The 9,913-nt window shown below is 48.2% G+C and overlaps 3 protein-coding genes across 4 annotated transcripts; 1 reads left to right on the plus strand and 2 right to left on the minus strand.

Moving 5' to 3' along the window:
* Window positions 1-673: 673 nt before the first annotated feature.
* LOC125518733 (flavonoid 3'-monooxygenase CYP75B4-like) lies at window positions 674-2,863 on the minus strand. The gene is made up of 2 exons (XM_048683560.1): window positions 1,609-2,863; window positions 674-1,495 (listed from the first exon to the last, which is right to left on the minus strand). The coding sequence occupies exons 1-2, from the start codon at window positions 2,596-2,598 to the stop codon at window positions 851-853; spliced, it is 1,635 nt and encodes a 544-aa protein (XP_048539517.1). The 5' UTR covers window positions 2,599-2,863; the 3' UTR covers window positions 674-850.
* A 233-nt stretch (window positions 2,864-3,096) lies between these two features.
* Window positions 3,097-9,594, minus strand: LOC125518734 (protein DETOXIFICATION 16-like). Its single transcript, XM_048683561.1, has 8 exons — window positions 9,205-9,594; window positions 8,379-8,923; window positions 8,138-8,224; window positions 7,808-7,864; window positions 7,458-7,696; window positions 4,139-4,257; window positions 3,961-4,047; window positions 3,097-3,343 (listed from the first exon to the last, which is right to left on the minus strand). The coding sequence occupies exons 1-8, from the start codon at window positions 9,463-9,465 to the stop codon at window positions 3,281-3,283; spliced, it is 1,458 nt and encodes a 485-aa protein (XP_048539518.1). The 5' UTR covers window positions 9,466-9,594; the 3' UTR covers window positions 3,097-3,280.
* Window positions 4,274-7,451, plus strand: LOC125518735 (putative UPF0496 protein 2). 2 transcript variants are annotated; one of them, XM_048683562.1, is made up of 2 exons: window positions 4,274-5,772; window positions 5,892-7,451. In XM_048683562.1, exon 2 carries the CDS (start codon window positions 5,897-5,899, stop codon window positions 6,872-6,874), a length of 978 nt encoding a protein of 325 aa, XP_048539519.1. In that variant the 5' UTR covers window positions 4,274-5,772; window positions 5,892-5,896; the 3' UTR covers window positions 6,875-7,451. The 2 variants fall into 2 exon arrangements, with proteins under 2 accessions (XP_048539519.1, XP_048539520.1); XM_048683563.1 differs by having other exon boundaries at window positions 5,895-7,451.
* Window positions 9,595-9,913: the final 319 nt, after the last annotated feature.

Below are 9,913 nucleotides of genomic sequence, written 5' to 3' on the forward strand. Positions count from 1 at the left end.
GAGAAATAAGAAGGGAAAAGGGCTTGCCTTCTCTTAATTAATAGATGATATCTTAGAATGTCTCATCACATATTTAGGAATAACTGGTTACTAGTTGAACATAAGACTAAGAAAAAAACAATTGTACATATGTTTTTATTGCCATCTCTTATTTATCAAAACTGCTCAAGATAAGATTGTTTTACCAACAGCTGTATATGTCCTTATAATGCCATATTATAGTCATGGCCTAGGTTATTTCTATATATTTTTTTGCGGGAAATGGCCTTCATTATTTCAACATACAAGAAAAGAAAACAAAGACTATTTGGTCATAGATAACATAGTAGCATAACAATATACATGGTGTACATTTTTTTAGGACCTGATAAGTACCACACAAGTGGCACGAGCACATGACAACTCCAAACATTTTTATGGCAAGTTTGGTGACGCAAGGATGACAACTTTAGTTGGCAGTCATGACAATTTTTGTGCTTCAGTTCATTTTTTACAGAAACTCGCCGGAATTTGCCATCCTTGCGTGACTGAAATTGTCATCGAAAATGTCAGGGCAGGAGTGTTACGCACCTGACGTGTGGCACTTATCACTTTTTTTAACCTGTTGCATTGCCTTCTTCTCTTTTACGTGAAATGATCTCTAATTTGTGACAGCAAAGCAATATTTCCTTGATACATAAAATGTTATTTTCCATGCTATATCTAAAAACAGTACAGAAGTTACATGTGGAACTATTTTAGTTGAAAACGATGAGGCACACCCCCATCGACAACAATACATAGCACAACTGGAGCTTCTCCTCCATAGATCATCACGACAAATCAGTGGCGCGCTTCCCTCTGTCTTTGTTTATGCAATTTCGTACGCCGACGGGAGCAGCCTGGGCACCGGGTGGGCCATCAGCGGCACGGCCCGCTGCAGCAGCAGAGAGAAGGCCTCCTCCATGTTGAGCTTGTCGGGCGTCTGGCCCGCCGGCAGCTCCCAGTCGAACGAGTGCACGAGCGTGGCCGCCGTCACGGTGACCACCCGCAGGCCCCAGCTGAGGCCCGCGCAGATCCGCCGGCCGGCCCCGAACGGGATCAGCCCGAAGTCGCCCCCCTTGACGTCGACGTCGGCGTGGGTCCCTCCCGGGAGGAACCGGGCGGGCCGGAACTCGAGCGGGTCGGGCCACAGGGCCGGGTCGCGGGCGATGCCCCACACGTTGACCAGCAGCTCCGTGCCCTTGGGGATGCGGTAGCCGGCGACCTCGCACTCCTCGGAGGCCATCCGCGGCAGCGAGAGCGGCGTCGACGGGTGCAGCCGGAAGGTCTCCTTGATGACCGCGTTCAGGAACGTGAGGCGCGGCAGGTCGGACTCCGAGACGAGCCTGTCCCGGCCCACGACGGCGTCCATCTCCTCCTGCGCCCGCTTCAGCATGTCCGGGTGCCGGATCAGCTCCGCCACCGCCCACTCCACTATCGTCGACGTCGTCTCCGTGCCCGCCACGAACAAGTTCTGCATGCATGCATGCAAGCAGAGTTAATCAGGCACATTGGACGGCTGCGGTTGTGGATTTGCCATGCCGGTCAGCGGTCACAGTCACGGCCGACTACGAAATAGATTGTTACCAGTATGAGCGCCTTGACGTCCGTGTCCGTGATCCTGTCCTCCTCGCCGCCGGTGAGGGACTTGTCTTCCTGCACCATGGCGAGCAGCAAGCCGAGCAGGTCCTTACCTTCCTTCTCCTCGCCGGCCGTGCTACCTCCGGCCCTTCTCTCGGCGATGATCCAGTTCATCATGTCGTCGAACCGGCGGTGCAGTTTCTTCAACCTGGCAACAACACCCTGCGGGTCGAGCCACCGGAGAGCCGGCACGAAGTCCCCGACGTTGAGCACGCCGCCCACCTCCATCACCTCCAGCACGATCTCCTTGAACTCCTTGGCGCCAAGCTCGGCGCCGGCCGCGGCGAACACCCGGAGCCCCACCGCCGCCCGCGAGAGAGCGTTGGTCGTGCACACGTTCGCCGCCTTGCCGACCGCCACCACCCCGCCGGTAGCAGCGGCATCAACGAGGGACCTCACCATGAGCGCGGCCTCCCGCTCGCGGAACCCGCGGAGGTCGTCGAGCGCGCGGGCCGAGAAGAGGTTCACGGCGCACACCTTCCTCATCGCGCGCCACCGGGGGCCGTAGGGCGCGAACACCACGTCCTGGTAGTTGTACGCCATGTGCTCGCCGCCGGAGTTGGGCGGGCGGCTGCTGAACTTGGCGTCGTGGGTGCGGAGGAACTGCTCGGCCGCGCCCGCCGACCCGGCCACCACGACGACGGAGCTGCCGAACCGGAGCCGGAGCACGGGCCCGTACACCTTGGACATCTCGTGCATGGTCTGGTGCGTCTTGCCGCCGAGCTGCGGGAGGTTCCCGAGCACCGGCCAGCCCCTCGGCCCCGGCGGCAGCGGCGCGCGCCCCTTGTCGGCGCGGAAGAAGGTGGCCAGCACATAGCATACGCCCACGGCAACGGCCAAGGTGGAGAGGAGCAACGGGAGAGGGATGTCCATGGCGACGAGGTGCATTGTTGCGTTCGATCGATATGCAAGCACTGCGGGTGCTCGAGTGTTCATGTATGCAATGCATGCATGGGGTTCAAGATGAAGGCGCGCGGTAGGTGGACATGACTGGCAAAACTGCACAGGTGACACGTCTCATCCGGCGAAGCTCAACCACAGCTTTTACTTACCAACTACTATAATATGGTCTCTTGCAGCTTTCGCCTACCTACCGGTATGCCTGCCACCATTGGCGTTTCGGATGGTTTAGTGTCGCCTACTACAGGACGGTAGTCCTACTCTCACTGGAAGCGATGATAGGGCGAGGATGGAAAATGTGCAGGTGAATGTGCACAGATACGCCCTGTTTGGAATCTCTCCGCTCCGCTCCGCCCCGCCGATATAAAGGTTACTAAACATGTTCCATCACTTGAGTATACTCCGTCGTATGAATGAACTGCGTGGTAAAATAGAGTACCTACCTTGTTGGTGATATGGCGAGAAATGATGACATTCAAGACGGGATCAAGTTTGAACTATGTACAATGAAGCACAGGCCTTAATGAACCATAATGGCGGAACAATCAGAAAAGGTGACCTGGTTTATCCTTGATTGTAGATTTGTAGTTGTATATGGTTACCAGGCAACCCCTGGCTTTTGTTTTCTTTCAACTGTATCCAACTCCGGAAAAGCTTTGGATGAAAAGCTGGACCATAGCCCATAGGCCTTTTCTCTAAATACCAGAAATGATGACATTCACGCAAATGTTATTGTGTCATCTGATTCCTGAACTCTAGTCCTAGCCCGGGCTATTTCAGCCTACAAGGAAAGGAAACAAAAAGTGAGATTCAAAGATGAGTTCATCGTAGACAACATAGTAAAATAAGAGCATACACATCATCCCAGCACACTAGCACAGCATGACGGGCTGGTGAGGTAAGCAAGGCCATGTATGGTGGTGGTGATGCAGATTCAGTCATACAAGACTTCGTTATCATACCAACTTTACCAAGCAATCTAAAAGGCTAATGTCGATATGGATATGTCCGTGGAAAGTAAGTTCAGCGGAAACAAGAACTGCATTTCATTTTTCTTGTCACAGAGCATAAAAGGCAGTAATTTACAAAGACTACTAATGCTGCATCCATTATCCATCGGTGCATCCCTTTCCCCGTTGGTCCCACACTGCTACGGCTATGCCCTGCCCTGCTGTCTAAGGCTCTAAGCTGGTCCTTCCCAGGAGCAATTTTATGAAGCTTAAATTTTTTTTGACGGCGATGAAGCTTAAATTTTACTCCCTCCGTTCCATATTAGTTGTCGCTGAAACGGATGTATCTAGACGTAGATACATCCGTTTCAGCGACAACTAATATGGAACGGAGGGAGTAGTAGATAATACTACCATCCAATTTCATCAACAGAGAGCACGGGCCTACCTCTTTATCCCAGTTGGTATGAAGCATCATCACAAGCAGAGCTAGTATTTGCACTACCATGGCACATATGATTCCCAGCCAAAGCCCCTGCCACAGAAAGGAGGCTCATGCTAGAATTCAGGCAGAACCCGCAAAACGTATCCTCCCAGAATTGCATAAAACATATCATACAACTTACCTTACCACCGATCTTCAGAACAAATGCAAAAATAACAGCTGAAGGGATACCAAAAGCATAGTAAGCACATAGGTTGATGAAGGAGCATACTTTTTGCCAGCCACAACCTCTAGCGGCACCTTCAGAGCAATAAGCAGATAAATTTAGAAATTGTTACCCAAGATCAGTACTAATGTTTCCAAAGAGCTACAGGGGTAGATTATTGTTCTCATATGAAGGCAAATCTAATGTTAAAGGGGTGGACATTTGAACCATATTCAACAAAAAATAACCCCAAACCTACTAATGTTTCCAACAAGCAACAATGATATATTGTTTCTTATATAAGGAAAACATTAAAGGGGTGGCCATTTGAAGCATATTAAGTAAAAGACAAACCTACTTATGTTTAAGTGGTGCAAAAGGGACCATGCCCCCTGTTGGTACTGTTTAAGCCCAACGTTTAAGGGAAGAGCCCATGTTAGTACTGTTGATGGCCCAAAGTTTAAGAGGAAAGAGCCCATGCTGGCACTGCAAATGGGATCGTACTACCTGAGGATTAATTTAAGATCCCGTGTTGGCACTGTGCACGTGGGATCCTACTACCTGATGAGGACCCATTTTAATTCAGGTTCTACATGTGCCAAAAAGGCTCATCTTAGAGCTGCCGTGTATGATGTGTACACATATGATGTCATTGACGTGTAATATGATGAGGTGATTCACATCTAAAAGCTTTCTGTTTGGGATACCGTGTTCAGGTGATGTGATCAGACACAGATGTCCTCCTGTGCAAGCAAGAGGCAAGAGCAGTGCATTTCTGTGGCAAAGTGCCAACCGTACTACAGGAATAAATTGAAAATACAGAGATTGTCCTCTCATTTTTGTCAAGTCACTGTTCAATTTTGTTCAGCAGTTTAAGCAAGTTGTTACCAATTGATCTGGTGGCTTGCATCCGTTTGATCTGTTAATATGTTCTGAACACCCAAACCACCAGTTTGTTTCTTTGCACAAGTGCATGTTCTAAAATGTGATGGCATGCCCATAATGCACTCAATTCTTTATTTTTTACTTCATGGCAGACTGTTGAAGATGTTGGATACACATTTCAAAGAAAATGATGTGTCTTGGCGCGGGCAAGTAGCCATAAGAAAGGAAGCTACTTCAGGCAACTTGAGCACCTGAAGCATACCTAGTGTCTCTACGGCTTATTAGAGCAGCAACCACCAGGAAATCTTGCACACAATCTAAACGCCCCAGCATGTACGGCGGCTGGTAAAGGACACAGATGATGAAGATGTACACTGCTGGACTGCTACAGTGATGTGGAGTGCACGAGTTGGTCAGAAAAGAATACACCGTGGAACTGCCACAGCCTCAGGATCAGGAGATATCCAGGAGGGTCAGGGAGTGCCAAACTTAAGCCTTAAGCCGCACAAGCTCTTGGGGCGCAATACAAGACAAAGCACGAGATTTTTATCGGCTCAGGTGCTTGTATATAAAGCCTGAGGAGAGATACATTTAAAGCCAAGGAAGGCGCTAGTGCAGTTGCCAATTGGTGCACCAGGATAAGAGGCATACAGTGACCGTCTGAGAAGGATCAAGAACTTGAAGGAGCTTGGGGGGCCTTGAAGAATCAACGCGTGAATTCACAGGTAAGATCGAGCTTCTCTACATGTGCTTGTTTTCTGTTTTCTCTTCCCAAAACAATTTCGATGGCATGCAGTTCTGTTGAATTTAGAGTTTGCAAGCTGAAATTCTGCGTGTTCTGCAGCAGGTATGGAGATGCTGGCGGGCGTGCAAGATGGCCTGAACATAGAGCAAGAGTATATCAACGCGATGCGCACGCAGTCTAACGTGCGCTTCTTATCAAACAAGGAAGAGATGGAAGCCCTTCTTCAGCCTCAGCAAGATCTCATCCTTCCGATGCTTCACAGAATGGGGCAGAAAAAATCTGCTGAAATCAAGCTCGCAATGTCCGGTTACTTTGATGCCAGTGCTGAGGCCTCGGAGATCTGCAAGCAGCTACTGAGGAATATCAAGAACACCGAAAGCAACTACCAATCAATGGACAGCTTCCTTGCAAGCATAGGCTGTACTACTGCCCCTAGTAGTACCTCCCTTGCACTGGAAACAATCCCGGGTAGAAGCAACCCTTTCAGCAGCACCACAAGGAGCAATTTCAGACAGATTCATGACAGGTACTCCTCCGTGCTCAAGACCATCAAATCAAGTCACAGGAAAGTGGCAAAGAAGCTCAAGATAGTGAAAATCATCAAGAAGCTCTCAAGGACTTGCCTCGTCATTGCCGGTGGTGCGGTTGCCATTGGGATTGCAGCACACCTGCTGGTCTTTAGCCTTCTGGTTGGATCTGCGCTCATGGGGCTCTGCCCTATTGCGGTCAAGAGGAGGGTCACGAGGCTGAAACGTTCTAAGACAGAGTCTTTGCAGCAGCTGCAGGAGCAACTTGATACTGCCGCAAAGGGCACATATGTTCTTGGCAGGGACTTCGACACGGTGAGCCAACTCGCCGTGCGCCTCTCTGATGGTATCGAGCGGGAGAATGCAATGGCAACATATTGCATGGAGATGGTGGATGAGAAGTATCCGGTGCAGGAGATGGTGTTGGAGCTGAGGAGGAGTTGTTCTAGCTCTAGGAGATTGGCCATAGAGCTAGAAGAGCACGTGGGCCTGTGCCTTGCTACAATCCATAGAGCTAGAGTTTTGGTGATCGAAGAGATCTCCAAGCAAGCATGAATACAGTTGCCTGTTTAGTTAGTGTGGACATTATGTGTAGGAGTACTACTTCAGAGATGTATATATTTTTGTTAGATCGTGCAGGGAATTTGCACTTCAATACATTAGGATGGAAAATTAGGACAATTTAGCTTCAGCCAAAGAAAGAAAAGGAAGAAAAAACAAAAATAAACGGACGGTTTGTGAGAGTTTGAGCAAAACTAGAAATATCAACTGCAATTTCTTGCAGGGAAATTGATGCTTTGTTGTACAGTCAGTGTATATATGAAAACATTCTGAGATTATTTCTGAAATAGCACATGCAAGTAAAAAAAAATTCCACCCATCCTCCAAATTATCCTGTTTCTAAACATTTGTTAGCAATTTATGTTCAATATCTGTTAATGATTTAAGTTCAATCTGATGGCTACTATTCGAAGGTAACATGCTTGAGGCAAACCAAACAGCATTAATATTGGCAGAAAATGAGTCAGGGGACTATGCAACATGAATTCTGTTTACACATAAGGCTTCCTCAGAAGGGAGAAAATTACTGTATTCTAGACATAAAAAATTAATATTAAGATGTGTATTTAGGCCATACCTGATAGCGTGCATTGTATTCCATCCATGAAGTTAGAAGTGGCGAGAATTGGCATCATTATTGATACATACTTTACTATCTCTTCTTCATTGCTGTACAAATAACCCCACACATCTCGTACAGAAACTGTGATGATAACTACAAGGAGGCCTTCTACTAGGCACATAATTCCTGAAATAAGAACTGATAGACGTGCTGCCTGTGGATTCCCGGCGCCTAATTCATTGGACACTCTAATACTGCGTACAAACATTAATCATGAATTCAAACTGGTTAAGTACAATTTTGAGATGTTAAATCTCATAAAATGAAAGGAACGGAGTGGAATTCTGATATTGTGCTCCCCTGACCTTATTGCACTGCTGAGGCCACTTGGAATTGTATAAACCATCCACATTGTGTTTAGGCTAGATAAATGAACCAAAGTTAGTGGCATAATCAAGTATCTGAAAGCGTAATGTCAAGCTAGCTAACATTATACTTCGTGATTATCACAAGAAATGGAAAAGGGAAGGTGTGTAACACCATGCTACTGGCCTACCACCATGTGATTTAAGTGTACCAGGCAGGTAAATAGTCTTGTTATATAACAACACTGTTGAATCTATTAAAAATCGTCTGTTTGTTAAAGATTCTCAGTAATTTAGTGCAAGAGAGTGCTTCAAGTCCTGTTTTCTTACCTGATGGATAAAATTGAAGTTTCCAGTTTTGGATTTGGAAGAAAACCTGCAAGGAGAACCACCATCTCGAATGCCCAGTACTCCAAGCTGAACTATATTGCAAGCCAAACAACCAGTTCCATGAAGAAGAAGAAAGGTGGTAAACCACATATCACTTTTCACCCAGTTGTAAAGACATTCTATTGCCAAGATACTTATTAGTAAGACATTGTTTTTTAGCGGTTGCTCATATCAGGCTTACCAGGTCATAAATGTAGATGGAATGGCCAGACTTAAAAACAAGTTCACATCCTTTAACACCGCCCTTGACCATCCATGCCAACTCCTTCTGCCAGCTTCAGAGAATTTAACATACAGTGCTAGCAATATCACATTGAACCAGTAAGATACCGAGGTTGCCAGAGCTGCACCTCTGTAGCCAAGACCGGAATTTTGAACAAGGAACCAGCACAGCACAATGTGGAATATCAACGTCACCCCAGAACAAACTACCAGTGGGTGGACAATATTTTGGGCCTGCAGTAACTTGGTAAGGCACTGAAGCAATCCGTATGCGAAAAGACCGGGAATCAACAACCGGGCGTATGTTCCAGCTCCATACGATATCTCTGGATTTTGACCAAGAGCAGTAAGAATTTGGCCAGCGAAGGCCAATACAAAGGCGAGTGGAACACTTGAAAGCATAAGAACGAAGATAGCCCTCTGAGCATGCGTCCCTAGCATATCATACTGTTTTGCCCCATATGATTGCCCGCACAATGTGTCGAGTGCGCTTCCCATTCCCAGCTGGCGCATTGCAACGACATGAAGAGGTGAGAATTTTCATCAAATCTAATTGCAACTGAAAGTAGGCATCATCTGATAATGTTGGAAGAAGATTTTATGCCTGCTGGTCACATAAGCATACTAATTTTCTGATAATCTTGCTCACACTGCATTAAAAACTACTAGCTCCTAGATGCTCGCTTTGCATTTCATATCAACTCGCTCTTCCTTTCAACTTCGGAAACAATTTCAGTTCTGGAAACAATTTTGTCATGCTTCACAAGTAGCAACACGGGCTTTACCAGGACGCTGAAGCCAGTGACGTTGGCGAAGGAGGAGGCGACGGAGGCGGCCGAGAGGGGGAGCTCGCCGAGGTGGCCGGCGAACATGACGGAGACCACCTGCAGGCTGTACTGCAGCAGGCTGCACGCCACCAGCGGCGCCGCGAGCCCCACCTGCCGCCGCACCTCGTCCCGCGCCGCCGGCGCCGGAGCGAGGGGGAGGAGGAGAGGCGCTGAGGAGGCCGTCATGGCTGCCGAGCTCGCCTCGCCTCGTCCGCCCATTCTACCCACGCTGGTCTTTGAGCTTTGACGAGCTGAAGGGAGGGGAAGACGCTGACGGGGCGCGCTGGTCGCTGTCGCGGCAATGACGCGCGGCGGCGCAGGCGATGAAAGGGGACAAGAAATACGGGCCACGCCACAGTTTGATAGCCCAATTTGGGGGTCTTGGGCTGGTTCGATTAGGACTGGGTTTCTTTCTCCCGAAGCGCGGTATTCAGGCTGGCTAATGAATTGGAGCCTGATAGGCTTTAAGGACACTGCATAGCCCAAGCAGAACGCAGATCCGAAAATACAGATCCTCACTGCGTACTCTTTTATGAGAGCTGCTATATGTACGAGAGAAAAAAAAAGAATGCACGACAGAAATTCATACGATTTTTGTACGACCAGACTCATCTGGTGATGTGGGCCCAAACCTCAGGAAACGTGCCTGTGTTTTGTCGTACGAAAA

This window comes from Triticum urartu, chromosome 7 (genome assembly GCF_003073215.2).
Source record: "Triticum urartu cultivar G1812 chromosome 7, Tu2.1, whole genome shotgun sequence".
Lineage (NCBI taxonomy): Eukaryota > Viridiplantae > Streptophyta > Magnoliopsida > Poales > Poaceae > Triticum > Triticum urartu.

Bases quoted from the DNA above. Each gene is read 5' to 3' on its own strand.
- LOC125518735 (XM_048683562.1), top strand. From the start codon at position 5,897: ATGGAGATGCTGGCGGGCGTGCAAGATGGCCTGAACATAGAGCAAGAG.
- LOC125518734 (XM_048683561.1), bottom strand. From the start codon at position 9,465: ATGGGCGGACGAGGCGAGGCGAGCTCGGCAGCCATGACGGCCTCCTCA. The intron at 8,924-9,204 runs GTAAAGCCCGTG...GCAATGCGCCAG, and splicing joins TCACTGGCTTCAGCGTCCTG to CTGGGAATGGGAAGCGCACT. The intron at 3,344-3,960 runs GTAGGCCCGTGC...CTTTCCTTGTAG, and splicing joins ATACCAACTGGGATAAAGAG to GCTGAAATAGCCCGGGCTAG.
- LOC125518733 (XM_048683560.1), bottom strand. From the start codon at position 2,598: ATGAACACTCGAGCACCCGCAGTGCTTGCATATCGATCGAACGCAACA. The intron at 1,496-1,608 runs GTAACAATCTAT...GCATGCATGCAG, and splicing joins ACGTCAAGGCGCTCATACTG to AACTTGTTCGTGGCGGGCAC.